This window comes from Cryptotermes secundus, unplaced genomic scaffold, assembly GCF_002891405.2.
Source record: "Cryptotermes secundus unplaced genomic scaffold, Csec_1.0 scaffold79, whole genome shotgun sequence".
NCBI classification, from domain to species: domain Eukaryota; kingdom Metazoa; phylum Arthropoda; class Insecta; order Blattodea; family Kalotermitidae; genus Cryptotermes; species Cryptotermes secundus.
This window is the reverse complement of record NW_019741974.1, coordinates 2,089,447-2,110,848: the sequence shown is the minus strand read 5'-3', so window position 1 is coordinate 2,110,848 and position 21,402 is coordinate 2,089,447. Positions and strand designations below refer to the sequence as shown.

At 36.9% G+C, this 21,402-nt stretch overlaps 1 protein-coding gene across 8 annotated transcripts in view; it reads right to left on the bottom strand.

Annotated features, from left to right (window-relative positions):
- Positions 1-21,402, bottom strand: part of LOC111872821 (sex determination protein fruitless) — a 160,875-nt gene that overhangs the window by 22,194 nt on the left and 117,279 nt on the right. Inside the window, exons 5-6 of one of the 8 annotated variants that reach the window (XM_023867020.1) lie at positions 8,140-8,372; positions 7,775-7,865 (exon numbers count right to left, since the gene is read on the bottom strand). The exons of 2 other annotated variants lie outside the window; for them this stretch is intronic. In XM_023867020.1, the coding sequence (XP_023722788.1) occupies positions 8,143-8,372 (230 nt within the window). In that variant the 3' untranslated portion in view covers positions 7,775-7,865; positions 8,140-8,142. Of the gene's footprint in view, positions 1-2,736; positions 3,700-4,767; positions 7,866-8,139; positions 8,373-20,041; positions 20,419-21,402 lie in introns of those variants that run through there. 5 more of the 8 variants (XM_023867016.2, XM_023867024.2, XM_023867015.2 and 2 more) reach the window with 5 other exon arrangements.

Below are 21,402 nucleotides of genomic sequence, written 5' to 3'. Positions count from 1 at the left end.
TAGAGCTAACATTTCTGAGTCGATAAGCCGACTACCGTTGTTTCAGAAGGTAAGGACTAGTTTCGGCAGAGTTTATAGTGGCAACTGTTTTGTGTGATCGTCGTTTTTGCAATGGTCCAAACACATGAAAATGCTGAAAAAATTCGTGAAATCGTCAAGGAAGATCGATGACGGACCATTTAAGAAATTGTGGAGTNTGTCGGGAGTGACTTGGAGCTCAGTTCAGCGAATTCTGACAGAAGATTTGGGAAAGAAAAAGGTGGCTGCGAAATTCGTGCCACGACTGCTGACTGATGAACAAAAACAAGGTCGCGTGGAAGCATGCTGCGCTTTGAAAGAAGAGTCCCGAAATGATCAAAACTTTTTTTTTGTTTCCTCGAATGAAAAGAGACATGAAAGGAAAGCGTTTTGCTGATGTTGCTGAGGTGAAGGAAAAAACGATAGAGGCGCTGTCAAGCATCTCAAAAGATGAATTTAGACAATGTTTTGAAAAATGGAATAAAAGACTAGACAAGTGTATTAGTGTAAGTGGAGAGTACTTTGAAGGGGATTGAAGGTTTGTGCTTAAAATTTGAATAAACAAGTTTAAAAAAAATAAGTTCGGTTTCTTTTGGGTACCCCGTCGTATATAGATTCAGAATGGAGAAGAAGTTATTGAAAATGAAGCTGCTTTACACTTGCGAAATAAATGTAAAGACTAAATCTCTGTGAAGCTGATTTGAAGAAAATTCATCTTCTGGAATGTGACGCCATGTAGATCTTGTATGAACCAACATTTCAGAGGAACGTATCACCTTCATCTTCGGGGTAGAAAAATCCATAAGCGAGGAACCAGCATGAGCCGGTGGCTGCAGACTCACACTGGTACCTTGCTCATGAATTTTTCTGCCCTGAATATGGAGACAATACCTTCCTCCAAAACGTCAGTTCACATAAGATCTACAAGGCACCTCATCCTAGAATACAGCATTCTTCATAGTCACCACCATGAAAACCTCAAATCTGACACAGTTTCACAGATGTCCAGCTTAAACAAAATAAGGACTAAAGCTACAATAAAGATAAGAGTAGAAGATGTAGACAAGCAGAATTTTTGTGCATGACAACTGATTAACAATTTTGGACAAAATGGCACATTAGATATATTCTATAATAAAGCTTTCTGCAAGTATTCAGTGAATGTAAACGTTTTCTTGCAACAGTCTTAGACAAAAATGAACTTAAGGTTCTGGAATTACAGGCAATGGTAAGCATTTCCAGGATATATAGGATAACTGATGAAATTATCAAATCTGAATCCACCATGTTCTCTGTGCTTGCTTATGAAAGACACTACATCAGAAGAATATTCAAGGAAACATCATCCCATATCACTCTATGTGAACTGTACAATGAATTCAGCAATAAAGAATCAAATGCTTAATTTTGTCAAACATGAGACAAAACAGTATTAAAATTGGACTACCTGAAGGAGGGGAAAAGATCTAAGCTGCAAGGAAACACAGAACACAAACAGTAGGACAAAGCCAGTACAGCTTATCTGCAAACAAGCATTTGACAAGGATGTCACAGAGGTACCTGTGAAAGAAAAGCATCACCTTCTACTGCAGCAATATTTGCTAACTATTGAATGTGGTATGAAGGTCAAGCTGCTAGAGGAGCAAACAAAGTGATTCCTGCCTGTTCAAGTATCTGGTGAACCTTCATTCTGATATTAAGCACACTAGATGGGCAAAACAAGAACACTCATACATTGATAATGTGCATGGTCACACTTCAAGACAGCTTCAGTCTTCAGTAAAGTGACCAGAAATATGTAGTTCCTGACAACACTCATATTGAGTGCAAATGAATTCACAGAGTGACTGATAAAAACAGAAGGAAGGAAGAAAGGAAGGAGGGAAGGTGTTCTGATTCATTATTCTCATAACTGCATGACTGATAACCTTGCAGGAGAGAAAATTCTTTTTTAAGATCTACCACTTGTACACAAAATAGAATTTATTATTCACAAGCCAGACACAAATGGAGGGAAATTTGTGCTGGAAAAATCAAGTGATTTCATTTTTAAGCAACGGTTCTTTTTTCGTTCAAAAGACGCTATGAACAGTGACGGAACATTATGGACTGGCATATTTCTTCCACCTGCACACCACAAAGAAAAATTCTGAAGAAAACTTGGGTATTCTGCAGCTAATCTAATAACTTCTGAAATTTTATTAGATTATGTGCAGAGCACCTGAGTCAAAAGGGACTTTTACAGGAACTTCAAGGATAACTCTGATACTTATCCAGATTCAACAAACAATGAAAAAGAAAAATATTTTTAGTTTTATACATATGTACAACATAAAGAAAGTCTGACTGCTTTTATATACTTCTGACAAGAGTGATTTTATTTTAGAATACATTCAGCTCCTATTTTGTTTCCATCTTTATCATTCATGTAATCTTGTACCTGTAGTAAAATAACTTCTCTTGTAATAATGCTCTACTTAAAAACTGCATCATCAGAACCTAACAACTGTAAAAATGTGCAGGCTGGTGTTATGGTAACAATACAGACTTTAATTCAGGATGCAACTGGTTCAAATTTTAGCTACAACATCATGGTCTTTGTTAGTCCTTTTAGGAAACTGACAGGATAGTACCTTGATTAGGCCATACCAGCTTCCTTCCAAATCCTTTTCAATTCATCAATCATCCTGCAATTTGATGCTATATAGCGTAGGTGAATGTATGAGGGGTAGGCCTGCTCAGAACTTGCACTGCGACCTACAGTGGTCTATTGTGCTTATATAGCGAAAAAACTGTATACAAGATGATAAAATGAAATTGAGTATGTGTAAAACTGGTTAAGTCATAGAAAATTACAGAGCCCCTCTATAATAACAGAATTAAATACTGTAAATCAATAATAAATCAACGATCACTGCATAGGTTTCTACTTCAATAGCCAACGAACAGGTTTTGGTATAAAAACAACAGTTTTCAGTAACAGAAGATTTGATTCAGTGTTTTAACATTTCTATTTCCAGCATGTCAGACTTAACCTTCTTTGCAATTGAAAATGCCATTTTTTGCAAAATATATATAATAAAATTTAAAAATGGCAACATCAGTGTCATATTCCAACATACAAACAACATTAAAACATTTATTTGCTGCAAATTCAACTGGTAACAAAGGCTGGATTTTAACTGAGAATCATAAGTAGGCAGCTTGTCACCGTCACCAATACAAACAATTCTGATGCAAATATGAGACAGTGACTGGCAGACTGTGGGAGATTATTCAGGTATGCCATGCTGCTGTAAACTGCTGATTCACATTACACTTAGAAACCATGGGCTTAAAGAACATGAAGATCAGCGGCATACCATATAGTGTCATCTGCTTGGAATCATGATGATTTGTCGTTGCTAGTTATTGAAGAATTCAAATCTAAGCCCTCAGTTTGTAAGTCAAACTTTCTGGTGTCAGGGTTGAATAGCGGGTGCTTGAACCTACAGTGGGTTCGCAGATTGTCGCTACGTGTGTATGTAGCCCGACACAGTGGGCACTCGAACCTCCCTGGGAAGTGAACATGATAGTGGTTGCGAATGTGGGTTACAACTTTGCCACAAAGTTTACATCGGTGCAAGTTGGAGTAGCCTGGAAGCTTGTCAAATGTAAGTCTCATGTGCCAGGCTTTTGACCCTGCAACAGGAAAAACTCTGTGTCACTAAAGTTGTGAAATGCTCATGAATGAAAATTTCATTTTAGGGTCCTTTTATTATATACACATCAAAATAATATTCAAAGGAACTGCAGCAATGCTTTCACAGGAATGCATGGTATTAATTAGTGGAAAAATTTATGAATTCTATTACATGCTATTATTTGTGGATTTCTGTAGGCATTACTGGGATGACACAAACTTACTTCAACATTTGCAGCTAATTTAACACACTTAAATAATTTACAACTTGCAATATTAACTTGCAGTATCAAAATGTTCAAAGTTGAGCACTAGACAGGTTTATTAAAAATGTTTCTTGCAAAACAGCTTTCAAACACAATGAATCCTATTTTTATGTTGTGACACTGTTCAAATTTACCATACCATAAATACAGCTATTTTTATGACATAAGTCTTGATTTGACTGCAGCATAAAGAGCCAGAATTTCAAACTGATAATTGATTTCTTTACAAGAAAAAACTCTGCTAAACAGTTTTCTTCTGATGATGATCATTATTATCTTCCATAAATTTAATTTGTAGTTTGCAATATTTAATGATAAATATGTAATATATAAAATATTCTAAGGATAAAAATTATGTATTTCATCTTTTCCAATATCAGACATTTCTTTGCTGGAACAAAGAAAGAAACCAACAATGGAACCATAACACAATACATAATCTGATAACTATCTGATAACTTTTGGTTTTCCATTTGTTAATACTTGCATATGGCCCCTGAAAAGTGGTATACAACTTATTATTACTTAGATACCTACTTAAAGAAAGGGTGAAAAGAAATAATTTACACATCACAATTACAAGCATCATATTTATTACCCCTCAAAACAGAAGCTAACACATACAATGAAGTGCATACATAACTTCTATAGGTACTGTACATAGAATGAGACTTCAAATATTCTATTACATGATATGCATGCAAGTAGGGATTCATGAAACCATACAATTATACTCTTTACTAAAATAAAATACTGTTTCTCAAAAAAATATATAAAAATTCAGTCATTACCTGTATCTAAGCAGCATTTACCATATTAATTAATCAGGAAATTAAGCACTGTTACATACTAAGAAAATCCAGATTTTTTATACATTTTCATTTGAAAAATCTGACATTATTATAATTTTCACTACACTTCATATGTTGCACTTAAGTCAAGAATACTAAGAAGAGTTATATAAGAAATTGCAGATGATCTCCAATCTTACTTCGTGATAAAGTTTATACTAATAGTAACAAATTCCAGTCTGTGAACAGCATTTTGTGCTATGGGTGAACATGTAATAAGAGCCCTAAATACGCTTCCTTTCTTAGATAAATCATTTGCATCTCGTCATTCAACACTGTATTTCAGAATTATTGGGTTTTTGGACTTTTTCCATCATCCGGATTCTAGGTAAGAGAGGACACGATGTTTCCCAAAATGGATTTGTTTTCGTCTTCAGGTGAGAAAGGAGGACCCCACTTAGTTGGGCCCCTTAGAAAGAGCTAATCTCAATCACTGAGTAGGTGTCTTCTTTTCTCACCTGAAGACGCAAACAGATCCAGTTTCTGAAACGTCCTGTCCTCTGTTACTTAGAATGCGGACAATGGAAAAGGTCCAGAAACCCAGTAATTCTGTGTGTCATCCACCATCATCAGAACCCTTTAGAATCAACATCGTATTTGTTTGCTTATTTGTGAGTCATTTAACAACTTACATAATGCTGAAGGGATGGATGGTATATGGGAGATAATTTGCAAAGAATTTGGATGGAAGCAGTTGTGGCCTGGTTATGGTACTACCCCAGCATATTTCTCAAGAGACTAAAGAAAAAAACAAAAAAGAAAGTCAGAATAGCCGGTGACCTGGCTGAGGTATGAACTGAGTTCCTCTCAACATTTTACTCAGGCATGTTAAGCACAATGCTTATTGCCAAGCTTTCCAACTACTATGATTTTCCATTTTTGTCACTTAGGACTTGTGGGGTAAACACTTGGTTAGACAGAAATTCCTCAATGTAATGACACAATATTACTCACAGTACTCAACAGCTGACCCTTTCTAGGACTGACATTTCTCTGAATGATCTGTGTGTTCACATTCCAAAAGCACCATTCATATATCACATTATACTCTAAAAGAGAACAGCTCTTCAAATTGAGGTTCTGTCAATGTACGTTATACAGAAACCATTCTTTCCCAAAGAGGTCTGCCTTCTGGGATATAACATCAGGTAGTCTGTCGAAAGTCAACTGATATTTCTGAGGAACACGTCATCTCATCTTCAAGTTCAAAGTGTAAGACAAACATGAAACCTGCATGAAGAAGGAAGCAAGCAGAGCGAAGACTTGAAACAGATTACATGGTGTTATGTACCAGGAGACAGAACTCATCACAGACACGACTGTGAGGATCTCAATTTCTTTCACACAGTTTATATTATGGTCTCATCTGGCCTACAATCAACATAAGATGTTGTAAACTTATGCAGAATATTTATTCATTCTTTGTGTTCTAATTATGAATCTGAATATGTTGGTTTAGTGATAGTGCTCTCAACTTGTATTTGGGTGGTGTTAAGTTGGGATCTTGGCTGAGACAATGGCTATCCTGACTGACGTTACTACTATAGCAAGTGTCACGTAACTTCAACAAGGCCAAGAGTAACCTTGAATGCGCAGAAGAAAAATTTCAGACACGGGGGTGGGTTCGAGGGTGTGAGAAGTGACAGGTGTCCAGTTGTTTATAAGGCACCCTCGAAGAAGGTTATACTTACGGTTTTTCTATCATCTGTTTAAAAACGTCAGTTTCCTTGTGCGCTAAATCGTAAATTCTTTTCCTCATTACATATGACTATTATATTTTAATTTTCAAAGTATAAATTAGTAATACACATTAAACGTATTTTTCTTTGCATGATGAGTGACAATATATTTGCATTATTGTAATATGTTCCTCGAAAAGAGAATAGGGTAGTTTCAATGAAACATGAGGGGTTGGTGAAAGTGGAAGAACGAGTGTTAAGAAACTCCTCCCACCACAAGCCATGTGCAGGATTTGACTAGGAATGCAGGGTCTTGTTTGAAGTTACTTGACACTGCCTATAACTATCAATCATCTCACCATTTGATGCTATATATTCCAGACACTAACATTGTTGAAAAATAACCAACAAAAAGAAAATAATGAGCTGGGCTCATGGGTACAATGAGAAATCGAAGAGGTACCCAGTAAACCTAGCTTTCTGGTGACACAAGATGGGATTTCATGCCTATTTGTGGAAACTTCCATCACCAAATGAACTCCCTAAAACAAGTTCGGAACAAGCCAAAGTGCCTGCTGATACTCACTGCACATCTCTGGCATATGGTACATGCAGCTCATAGAAAAGGATTATGTCCAACAGGAAGTGAAAATGTTAGCCTCCTGGATTTATTGCATGGGCCATTTCAAAGCATATGGTGATGAAAATCACTATACAGATTCAAATTCAGTATTCAGGAAATGCCACAGGGACAGACACATTACAGTGAATGTTTTATAACATGATTTGCTGCATAAGTGTATGTAAGGAACATAATGGTCATCACTTTCAACAATTTCTCCAATGTCAGTTTGTTTCATGGGTCGAGTCTCTCTTTGAACATACTAAATTTTAATCAGAATGAACATATAAAAGCACAGCAAAGCGAGCCGAGATAATATCCACTGCCCGATGATCATGTAGTACCAGGTTTTACACTGTTCTTAGAACTTTAATCTAAAAGGAAATGCAAGTTCACATTTTTTTTGTTATGAGACAATAAATAGCTATGTTATAAAATGCCATTTAAGGAAATGGGCTTTATATGTATTCCTTAGTCTTGAATCTATTTATATAGATAAGCCACCATGTTTCCATTTTAAATGAGTCTTCATATTGTCCCTTCTTGTAAAGACTTGTTGGCACAAGGGACACTTGAGATTCTGGGGCTTGTGGCTGCGAGTGTGATGCCACCGGTTACTGACAGTTTTGCCACACACCTTACAGTTGTACAGAGCTGGGATATCAGGCACCTTATAATACATGCTCTCATAACCTCGATCCATTTGTTCTTCCAGATATGCTGACATTCTCAAATGTTTTGGAATGGCTGGAACAAAGAGATGAATGACCTTATGTACAGAATGAAATTGTTCTTCTACTGAAACAACACATCACTTGGCCATAAAATTAATTTCATTACAAAAAATTAGACTTCTTACAATGATCTTCAAGCAGAATGGAAATGAACAGTAATTGACCCATTCCTTTCACCTGAAATTAACAGTCTGTCATAAATCAGAATTCTCATGTAGTCTTAACTTTAGAGTATTCTTAATGAATTTCAATTCTCTTAAAATGAATTAAACCAGACAAGACTATACCTATCACACACTATCAGGGTGTTTCGCTCTCATGTGACGCCTTAGGTTGTCCGCACGTGTTGTAGTAGAAAAACAAATGGGACATTGGTGTTTTTCAGGCTGGTGAGTTAAGAAGTGACTTTTCATGTTTGTGACAGCTTTGCCACAAATTTTACAAATTGCCAAGCCACCACCTTTGTGAAAAAATGTAGAAAAGTGTTCAGGTTCTTTCTCTCCCAGTTTCATTTCGAATCCTGTAAGAAAAAAGAAACACCAATGTCACATTCTCTGACTACTTATTTTGGCAAAAGAATTTAACAACCTGAAATCTATTAACTACATCAAGAGAATAAAAGATATTCCCTTAACTTACTTCAATTTTAGATACTAATACAAAAATTACAGCAGAAAATCCTTCATTGTAATTTACTTTCAAAGAACAATATCACATTTCCTATTGTATACAAACAGTTCTGCCTATTATATTGGTTTAGACAACAGCTGTTTAAATGTTAATAATCCGAAGGACTATCATGGCATTTGCCTGGAGTGATTGACAAAAAGCATGAAAAACCCTTGTCATGACAGTAAGCCCAGGGTCAAGATCTAAATCTGGAACCTTTGGAATATGAAGCAGGAACCCACAGAACCACACTGTTTCCACTGCTTATTGTGGAGTCCCATCTATAGCACGTACTCATACCTATATTTTTACAGCACAACTTCCATTCACATGACCTCATGTGTGTAATTTTGCAATAACTATGGAGGTCTTGATATGAACAGACATAGGAATATGTTCTCATTAATTTCACATATGCATCAGTACAATGGTTCTGGTATCTGTAATCATTTCTATATTTTAAATTGTTCACTCCTAACATTAGCTTTCGACATAAATATAGCACAGTTGAAATGAGAATGCTGCCATAGTATTAATGTTGTGACAAAATTCTGTCACAAAATCAACTAACAAGGGATACGAACAGTTAATCAATTAGTATGTGCAGCTGAGAGGTTAGCATTAGTGCTATATATTTGGGAGCCCTAAAGCTTTCCCTGTGATTTTTAACAGTTTGCTAAGTTCCTCCAAGCAAATACTGTGATAGTGGCTTAAAACAGGCCATGACCACTTCCTCCCATGTCCTTCCCAATTCATCATTCATAATATTTCTACCATTCAGTGCTATATTTGCAGATGAGAAAGGCCAGTGAACAATTATACTAAGAAATAAGTACTGATTAACTAGCTTCATAAAAAGCATGCCTGTACCACTAAACATAGTATGAACTACATCTGCAAATGACATGTGGGTCAATTAATACTTCATTTCTTACATGCATCAAAGCATACCAGTGAGTCTGCTTCAAGAACTGTACTTTTCTCATAAATAAACCAAATCAGCCAGTGTGGATTTTAGGGATGGCTAAATAAAACTGAACCCAGTAATACAATTAAATATTTGTCTGTGGCAAGATATTGTGGTAGTAAACATAGAGATACACACAAATGATTTTGCAGCCCACAATTTAAAAATCTGAAATGCTTTTCAATTTATATGTTCTCTCACTCAGATGGTCATAAGGTTGTGACACTAAACCACAGAAATATACACGGACATAAGAAACTTCATTCTGTACACTTTATTATTGTCTGGGAATACGTTCAAATTTGTTTCTTCTTTCAGATGGCCAATTACTTAATCTGTGCTCCTCAATCATGATACATACACCAGATTCACTGCAGTAAATATCTTCCCAAACATGAAAACCAAGTCCTCTTTCTTCCACCCCCCACCCCCCTTGGCTCTCTTCCAGCATGTTTCCAATATTCAGAACTAATGGACCTAGGGCTAGGCGAAGTGCACTGGCTCCACTGCCAAGTCTTGGATGAGACTGACCAGATTCAGTGCAGATTTTTCTGCATGATTCAACAATCACCATTATGAAAGATAAAGGCCTCCAGCTATTCATCACAATCTACATATATTGTAGGTCCCCTCTAACAGCTGTGATCATCATAACTACATCATTGGGAGTAAATGGAATCCTGCACCATAACTGTTACTAACCCAGTACACCCAACCATTGCTATGTGGGCAGAAACCAGGAAAATAAAAATACCATTCATGGAAACATTATAAAATAAAACACACTGACCTCTAGTGCAGAGCAGTGTATCACATGAATTTGTTCTAGTTTTAGAAGAATGTCTCATTTTCTGCTAACAGAATTATGATCTCCTGTAACTTGGCCCTAAATTGCTACAGATATCTCTTTATGACTACCGTTCAAGAGTTTGCAATTAAAGCAGAAGTGATTTGGAGATAAGAGATCATGACATACTGAATGTAATAAGCTTCGCATCACTGCATGAAATGCAGAACAGAAGACCTTTCCTCTCCAAACTAGGAGCTATGAAGAAATATAAGTCCTCCCCCTATTAACAGTAACTCTCGCTCAGATTAACTTATTCTTTCTCTGAGAGATTGATAAACACAAAGTGTTATATCACACCATTAAGAGAAAACATTTTCTTCCACTGTGAAAATGCAGCACAGCTTAAAATGATATCTGTGCACTATGTCTAACAATAAAAATACTATGACTCAATGAATGTAAAATTATATTCATAGTATTTGTGAGTTTCTGGAATCTGTCCATCATCTCGTATCAAATGTAACAGATTCCTGATTATCCATGGTGGATGGGAAATAAATTTCCTTGGATAGCCAGTAAGAGGAATATGTAACTAACCTCTGAATCTGGATTTATAAAACAACACATATTTATAAGTGTGTGTTAATAAAATAACAGTATGTTATAATTGTAATCCTTGATTAATAGGGAAACAAAAAATATAAATATGACTTTTAAGAAAATGAAAGTAAAGAATGAAGAAAGCAGTCTTCTGGGATTTGGCACCATGTATATGTGGTGTTAACCGACGTTTCGGAGGAACTCATCGCCTCCATCTTCAGGGTAGAAGAAAAAATATAAGAAATCTGCAAAGCGAAGAGACCGCGAGAACCGGTAAAAGCAGACAAGAAGTTTATTTGGTCCCCTGATTGCCCTTCCTGAATAGAACACTGTAAGTTTTGAAGTTTCATTTTGTCTAGGAGAGCTGTATCCTCCTGTTGTTCCACACAGTCAATTTTCTAAATAAAACCACATGACACATTCTGCCCCCCCCCCACCAGCCAGTAAACTGGGAGTCTATTGTGCCACCTTCTAGAAGCAAGATCTTTTTCCATCCACAGGTAAAAAGGTGGACAGACACTTACTCACCTCTTCACCTGAGGAAGAAAACAGATCTCATTTCCAAAACTGTTCTCTTTGGAATAACTGATGATGAATTTGTCTAGAAACCTAGCAATCCTAAGTGTAAACACCACCAGTAGAACCCTTTAAACATTATTTTAAAACTAGAGCGACTGTAACAGTACTGCGATTATAATGAAATCCTAGCAGCAGCAAAAAAAAAAAGAAGTCAAATGTAAAACTTTGTGTCATTTTGATTTTCAAGTACAGGGGCACAGGTTCAGAAGGTTATAATACAGACCATTATCAACAGCTAATTTCAAAGTTTAAATTTAGTCTTCTGCAGACATAACTAGACGCAAGATAGAGCACAGGTTATCTCATGACCATTGGGGACAGCAAGACATCATAATACAAAATTCAGCAGAAACTTTTTGATTTATAAGGGCTAGTCATCCATGTCAGGAAGTAGCAAGAGGATGATATAAATCTCAGCAAAATCTGTCGAATGTATCACCCTACTCAGCACTATCAACAAGAAATTTCTTGGCAAACCATAACAATCCACTAGTTTCAACTATTATATTCACTGTACTTGACACTGAGTGACTATTCTCCATTACCAAAAATTAAAAAATGCTATCAAGAAAGTTACTTTTAGAAGTGACAATACAAACTATGATGCAGGAATGAAACACTTCCCCCTTACAACAGAAAGAAGGAAACATTATCACAACTCATGTGTCAATTAATGACTGAGAATGTAATATTTATACAAAGACGATGAGTAATAATTCTAATGTGTTAATTGTTGTTAATCAATTCATCAACAGATTAATCAATAAACTACCTGTTCAGAAGAAACACACTTTTACAAGAATACAAAAAGTAGTTTATTATTAGATTAATAACAAATATGAAACCTGAATATGTGATACTACAACATGTTCAATCAGGACATTATCCAACTGGTCTAGAGACATAGATCAAAAGGTAGATTCAATGATATTGTCACATGATAGGGTGTGTGTGTAACTACAGATGGGTTTTGGAATGCTGACTGGATTTATTGGACTCTTTGATACAGCGCGTGACTACATTTTACAGTTCACTATTTCACACACTCTATTGTTCACAATCATGTCTTCACTGCCGTTGCTTTGCAGCGGCTTTCAACAGTGGATGTTCCTCTTCCTCTGGGTTTCTGAACTGTTCCCGGCCTCAGCTACCAGCTTTTCACAGCAACATCTCACAACAACCGAACTTCAGTAGTTTTCTGACTAACTCACTGACTTTGCCCTGCTTAATCTCCTCATGGACCGTACTGAAAACACTGTTCCTCTGTTGCAGTGCAATTGTTCCCCCAGAAACATGCTTGCTGGTGGAGCTGTTATTTAGCAATGGCTGTTGGACAACTGCTTAATTTGCGGTCATTGCCTAGCAACAGGTCTACATGCCTCAATATTAAGACAAGCCTACAGGTTAAAAATTTTGTCATAACATATGATATGAGCAACATACTCACACACACTATAAGCACCACAATGTCAGAAAATATACAGATTTTTCTGGAAAACCTCAAACGAAGAGGCCATCTGGAACAACCACATATAGACAAGAAAATAATATTAAAACTGAAGTTAAGGAAACGACATCAAAAGACTGAGTCGATTCAACTGATTAAAGACAGGTTAAAATGGAAGGATTTTGTGGACAAGAAATTAACTGTTGATTTCCATAACATTCGGGCCAGCTATGTAACTATCAGCATTTTACTGAACACTGTGAACCATGAACTGATTAAGTTGTGGCTGTAAAAATTATCAGCATAACAGTGGGTACTTAACTCAACAGTTAAAACACTAGTCATAACGAAGAAGATAAATGATAAAAAATGTGTCAAGCCAAAGAAAACTAAAAAATATGCAACATCTTTTTATGGTAGGAAATTAAACGAGGCACAGCGCACAAAGAATGATTGGCTCTGCAGTTCTCACTACTTCGATTGCTTACTGACTGACCTGTGGAACTGGTGTCCTGGCCAGGCAAAACTGTCAATAGGAAGATCAAAATACAGTAAAACTTGGTTATAGCAACATCAGTTTCTGCGACACCTTGTCTATTGCATCAAATATTCAATGGTACGAACTAATTCCTCATAAAGCAACTGTTTTTATACCTTGCTTAGTACGACATGCACAAATGCATCAACCTCGTATGTAACGTCATTTTCATTCCTGAATTTCTCTGATATCGTGGGAAAGTTCGATGTGTCTGCCCACCCTCACTTTCTCTACTTGCTGACGTGACTGTCCTGGAAGAATACGACCGCGGGCTGCAAGAGGAGCGTGGGTTTTATGCGAAAACAAGGGTGTGGGGTGGGACTGCGTGAATAGTGCAAGGGGATGCGGCATGTTGTTAACTGCATTTCTTTCCTAGAATCTCGTCTAACAGGACCTCACATTGTCTACTTACCCTATAGTGTTCCTGCCTAAACCCAGAGAAGTGCAGTAGCGAAAACATGGCAATGAAAAGGAAAGTTTTAAGCATTGAAGAGAAAGTTAAAGTGATTCGTGAAATATTTTGTGTATTGTCAGTGAAAAGCGCTGTAATATGTCTTTGATATTACACATTTGGGCAATTCCACGTTAATGTTACGTTAGTCTGTACTTAACTACGTATTTCACTAAAAAATGCAACATTTTAACTCGGTTTTTGGTAGATTTTTACGTGACTAACATAAGGCTACTGTGGAAGTGCCCATTTCGGTTACAACGACATTCGTTTATAACGACACTATTTTTAGGTCCCTTTGATGATGTTATAACCAAGTTCTACTGTATTTACCAATTTATGCTAATGGGATGCACAATTTCTTCACACATGCTGACTTGAGCTTTGTAGTAGGATGCAAGAAAAGCAACAGCAATGTCACACTGTGCTCAAGAAGATGGAATGAAAGAATATTTTGCTTGTAACAGCTTGCACACACATACATTAATTACCCTGCATAAACAAGTAGGTTGAGTATTGAGTATATAGAGGGGGTGGGTTTCCCCATGCACTTAGACCAGTTATTGGTCCATTGTGCGTCCCCCTTTTAATTTCTACTGTCTCCATATCCTACCGGTCCTGGTGCTCGCTATTAGCCCCTTTCTGCCAGCGAGGTTCCAACCTTCTACTGGCAGTGGTATCTAATAGTTAGTCCCTTTCTGTCAGAGAGGTGCCCCCTCCTCTGGCAGTGGTACCTAATACTTCCCCATCTACTGGAGGCATTGGAAACTACTTTGGGCAGGAAACTTTTGGCCAAATTTAGCTCAGAGGTCTCCTAGAGACATGAGGTTCTTTTACGTGCCGTAAATCTACGACATGGGACCCATGGCTTAAAGTCCCTCCCGGAGGACTTGTTCCCTGAATTTTTCCGCCCTTAAAAATTCCACGACCTCCACTGGGTTTGAACCCGTGTACCTTGAGTCATGAGGTGGGAACGTTATCCCTAGACTATGGAGGCCGCTAACAAGTGGGTTACATCATATATTTACATTTCAAAAGAAAATTAGCTGTCAAATCCCATAATGCTTGTAAAGATCTATTTAAGAGACTAGAGACCTTAATTCCTTCACATGAATATACATTTTCAATATCAAACTTCATTACAAATAATGACAAACATTTGATACAGATGTACACAATGTTAACACAAGACACAAGCACTGTCCCCTTAAACCAACCGCTATCCTCTCATCCTTTCAGAAAAGTGCATATTATGCTGGGATCAAAATTTTCAATAATCTGCCATCTCATCTCAAAAGTCTCATGAATGAAAAAGCACAATTTAAAATGACACTAAAATGAGAGTTAAGCACACACTTATTCTACTATGTTGATGAATATTTATTGTCTAAAAAGTGGCTCATCCACTTAAAGGCTGTGTAAATAGCATAAGTTGACAACTTGTGGTGTCTGCATGAGGCCTGCTTTATCTATGCTATTGGACCTAAGATGTGTGATGTATAGCTATCATGAATTTTTAATATGTGACATATTTTATATCCAGCCTTACAGGGAAAGGATTGGATTGATGAAATGAAAATAAATGTAAATGTAAACATAGGTTGACAGTATTGATGTATATACAGTGTGTCCAGGATCCGTTAGGACTCATTTTTTAAAATATTTCCCTGTAATGCTATCTGTTGGCGAGTTTGTAGCGTTATGATTTGGCCCGCAAGAGAACTATACCAACCAAGTGACCGCCGCTTGTTGGCGACATTAACTTGTAATATAGGCTAAACTCGTGTGGCTCTATGGCACACCCATGTCCTGACATCACCACTATCATCAGTATAGTTGTTACAGCACTCACTACTTAATTGATCAAACTTTTACTACCTCTGAAGCCTCCTTAAGGACAAATTCTGCCACAGTATTGTGACAGATTTCCAAAAAAGCATTGCCAATCAACGGCTTGGTTAACACCCCATGACTGATTTGCAAGTAACAATAGAAGGATGTCCATCTCTAGGCCATGACCGAAATATGTGTATGCAACAACAGGAGAAGTGTTCTTTATTGGTAGGCAGCAACCAGCACACCAATGGACTGGCTAAGTAGTAATCATGTGGTAACCCCAACAAAAATGTCATGCAACAACAAAGGAAGCTGTGTTTTCTGTGCATTGGTCCTTGAAGCGGCAATATAATGTGAGTCCACTGGGAGCCAGTTCAGTTGAGAAAACTGGGCCCGAGTTCAGTTGTCGGTAGAAGACAGCCATAGGAAGTTCATAGTTGAAGAAGAATCAGCCTGTGAAGATTTAACACATGATTTGAAGACTTCATGTGTTCTGTAGTACAGTGATATTGGGAGGGTGTAATTAGGTGAGACTTTTATGGTTCCTGTGTTATCGATCCGTTACCTAGCAATGACTAGTGCAAGCAGACATAGATGACTTTATTTTGTGTGCTATAATTGCAGTGACCTTAAGAGTGTTACATGAATTGTAGTTATGTCTAGTGAATATCCAACAAATTGGTTCACCAATCCAAACCACATCTACAAGTCACTAATACATGTGGCACTATTCATGATTTCTCATCATGATTAACATGTTGATTGGAAGTGGTAACTTTCATTTCTGACTTTAAAATCTTGTATGTAAAGCAGATAATACAGGACAGATCACTTCTGACATATGGTCCTGGATGAAAAGAACAATCCAGATAACTTCTTTCAATATTTTATTCATGACTACAATGTGCTTAGACAGGGTCACTTCCATTATCACCAAACTATGAGCTACAATACAACAAATAATAATAAAATGCAGACTACAAGGGCACAATGAACAGTATTAAGAACATTGACTTGTAAGTTTCTGATTGTGTATAAACTTCATTTGCGAATTAAGCCCGTTGCTGTGATATTCGACTGAAGTTTAACAAGAAGCATCCATAACCACACAGTGTGACATTCAACTTTAGTTCATAACAAAAAATAATTAACTTTTGCTACATGATTTGACTTCATTCACTGAGCTATGAAAATGCATTTTTGTTACTTTTTCACATTTCTGCCTTAAAATTAATTACTTTGAGCATATGGTGAGAAAGTAATATACAGTAAAAGGATTAAATAATATAATACACCGTGATTCTTTTTCAAAATTTTTGTTGCATTTATCTTGCTTTTGTTTTCTAAGGAATGAAAGAAAACTCATCAGATCACCAAGTTGTCTGATGTGTGTCTGTTCCCTTGCCACCCCATTTGGGCTTTTGAATAAGCTGACCCATTACCATGAAACTATGTGCAATGTTACATCATTGAAAGCCACCCCAATATCATACTATTTCATTTCCTACTTGCTATTATTAGTAACAATGTGATTACGTGTCATTATTGCCAGTTCATCTAGGGCCTGAAATAATATGTGCTAACAAATCTACAAAAAATATGCAACTTTTGTTGACATAACTTTTTTTATAAATATAAAATAGCAACATGGTGGCTGTGGTGAAAATCTTCATTTTGAGCTGATGGCCATAACTACTGAACAACTGCAGCTATACATTATGCATGTAAATGGGAAACAAGATTGCTTATTAGCTATAGAGACAAGGTTAGGGATTGGTCAACTGAGGAATCACGGTTTGATTCCAGGAAGGGACAAGACATGTTTTTTAACTCGCTTCTCTACAGTCTCCAGGTCGCCTATGCAGCCTTCTCAACCTTGCTACAAATTAATACATGGGACTCTTTCCTGTGAGGTAAAATAACTGGCACAGAAAGCTAATCACTTAACTCCAGCGCTGATGTTAAGTATACATAAATTTATACCTTCATTCCCCCATTCATCTACATGGTATGGTGCTTACTTAAGCACAACAATAACTGAACCTTTACTTTAGGCATGAAAAGTCTGAAAATCACTAACTTCAAACGCTGAAATGGCTCAATGTTCTGAGGTAATATACAGCACACTCAACAGAGAATATGTATCTTCACAAAAAACAACAATTCTTTATTTATATACAAACTTAATCAACAACCCAAAGGCAAATTATAAAGCAAGCATGAACAGAGAGGGAAACAAAACACCAACAAACAAAAGACTGAACAAAACAAAATGTATGACTCAGACAATATCCATTCAGTTAGCAAAGCCCATCAACCATGATGCAGTGAGGAAGAACACACATACATCACTGATACACACACATTAATCTTGAGTAAAATTAATAATTAAGAAGTACAAATTATAAAATATCATTAAGAGAAACAGTTTTGGTTCCAAACTTGTCAACATCCCTACAAACAACATTAGCAGCTGAAGTACGTCCAGCAGAAGGACAATTTTTATTAGAGGAACAGACACTGAAGACACATAATTCTCTGATATATCGTGCAGCAACTTGAAGACCAGCACTTTCCAAAAGACAAGGGCAGAATTTAGACATAACGCCAACTTGAATAAGGGATAGTGAAGTGCATCGAGGTGATACCTCCTCTTATGCAAGTTGTGCAAATTTTAACTGCTCTAGAGCATAAGCATTCCTGTAAAAGACAGGAGGAATGAAATGATTAAAAGAGGGATGAAAACTTCTGCTGGATGCATTCCAGTCTGTTGGCATCAACATACATAATGGTATTCCAAATAACAGAGGCAAACACAAGCTCAGATCTAAGTGGGGGAAACTATAATATATATATACACACACGTATGTATCTGAGGGATGAGAAAGAGAATGTCAAGCTGCGAACTAGATCCACTAACTTAATAAAACGAGAAAATACACAGCTGATATTATTACAGAACATACGTTTAAAATCCAGAAATACTCCTAGGTCTTTAATATTGTCAGTACAGGTTACAGAGGATTGACAGAGTTTACACTCATAGATGAATGTGTTAGTTTTCCTGGAAAAGGATATAACTTTATTTTTACTAATATGGAATGGCACACAGTAGCATAGTTGGTTGAGGCACTATGCTACAAGCCGGAAGGTCGCAGGTTCAAGTCCCGAGGTCATCGGTTTCTTTCAATTGACCTAATCCTTCCGGCCGCACTATGGCCCTGGAGTCAACTCAGCCTCTAACAGAAATGAGTACCAGGAATATTCTTGGAATATTCTTTGGGGTAAAGGGCGGCCGGTGGGTAGGGCTGACAACCTTGCCGCCATCTATGAGCCGACTGTCTAGAAAATGTGGGGTGGGAACCTCAACATCTCACAAATCTACTGGCTTCCATGGCCTGTTACTGGGATACTTTTACTTTTTACTTTACTGGAATTCAACATAGCAGAGCACTAACCTTGTACAGAATCAATATCTGACTATAGTGGATTACAATCTTTAGGAGGGTTAATGGCATGACAGATTTTGATATCATCAGCAAAACACGGATACTCAGAATAGTTAATTGCACCACATAAGTCATTAACAAACAATTGAAAACTTTTGTAATACTTCAAAGAATAGAAGAAAAAGGACAGTGTGTTGGTGTAATGCCTCCCATTTTGTTATAGAACTTGAACTTTATTAGCCCTATATAAAAACAGAGCTTTAGCAAGAAATATTTTATTCACTCCCCTAGTGAGACAAAATAAGATTTCCACAGTTATCTTGTCTATTTGTTGTGGAATGAAGAGAAAATTAACCTTGTTCTGTGTCTCAGGACTCCAGCATCGATTAGTACTACTACTTCATATCTCACCATTTTGATTAAATTAAATCTAAAGCCAGGCTCAGTCAGAACATTCTCTTAATTCATGAAATGCGAAGAAAAAATTTATGCAAATTATCATTTTTGGGTGTGAAAAATAGGGCGTTTCTTACAGTCTATCAGATTCAATGTCAACTTCTACTTCACGGATACAAACTGGGGCCCTGGTAACTCCAACATGGAAAAATAATTACTACATCTGCAATGGAGAAAATTCCACTATCTAATTGAAGTCAATAAAGTTGCTGTGATATATTTCATTTGGTATGGAGAAAGTATTATCACCGAAATTTAGGTTAAATGTTTAAGTGTGGCATATTTATTGCTGATATCATGAATCACCAATGGAGTTAAGGTAAACTATGAATTTCATAATTGATCAAATTATCATCTCCCTTAAAAACTTAAGAATGGTCATCAGTTGGAAAGTTTTTATTATACTCCAAAATTGAATATTACAATAAATGTTACACGACTGATTCAGTTTGGATACAAGTGAATTTATGTTTTACATGATACAGTCTTAACAATTACAAACTCAACACTTTCTGCTACCAATCTGAAACACTGTTAAGGTTAAGGGGCACCCACTGAGTGCGCTGGATACATTCTACATTGTGAACACTGCGCAAATGTGACTTCAGTTTATCTAGGCGGCAATATACGACACCACATTGCCAGCACCTGTGGTCACCAGGGAAATGGGTGCGAAAATGGTTGTGCTTATTGCGCACACCTTTACCACACAATAAACAGTGAAATAAGCCTGGAGTGAATGGATCAGACCTGAACTTGTCTTCATACGCCAACCGTTTTCGGCCTGGAAGAAAGAAAGAGCTCATTAAAGCACCTTCTGATTATAATTTTGCATAAATAATGCATACAGAATGAAAAATTATGATCCACATCAGAAACTAAAGTATTTCTCTGTATGTCCATTTAAGATGGGCAGAAGTTCAAGGATCTGCTGTAAATGTAAAGTGATTATGGAAGCTAATATAAAAAATCTGACCTGAGTAATCAAGACATCTTACTTACATTAAATTCAAATTCTTTAACAAAAGACTAGACGTGTGTCCAGGATCCGTTAGGACTCACTTCTTTAAATTTTGCCCTGCAATGACATCTGTTGGCGAGTTGTGGCTGCTGTGGCTGTCTATAATTTCAAAGTGCAAGCATCGCTGCATCATGTGTTCTGACCTTGAATGTAACGCTCGTCGGAAAATGGCGGTTGAACAGAGAGCCAACATCAAATTTCGTTTGAAGTTAGACAAAACAGCTGAAAAAGCGTACAAAATGATGAAAAGTGTGTATGGTACTGACTGTTTGAGCCGCTCGAATATTTTTCGATGGTATGCTGTATTTCGTGACAGCAGGGAGGACATTGAAGATGCTCCACGTGCATCAAAGCAGAGAACAAGTCGCACTGAAGAAAATGTGAAAAAAGTGACCGAAATCCTTGCATCAGACATGTGTTTCTGCAAGACTCATCGAGGAGCTTTTGGGAATACCAAAAAGTACTGTGCATCAAATTTTGACTGAGGATTTGGGTAAATGGGAGGTCTGTGCGCAGTTTGTACCGCACATGCTGTCAGGCTATGAAAAACATGCCAGAGTGGAACACTGCAAAGACATGTTATGGTCGGCCCAAAGTGATACAAAATTTACAAAATCGATTGTTACTGGNATGCTGTATTTCGTGACAGCAGGGAGGACATTGAAGATGCTCCACGTGCATCAAAGCAGAGAACAAGTCGCACTGAAGAAAATGTGAAAAAAGTGACCGAAATCCTTGCATCAGACA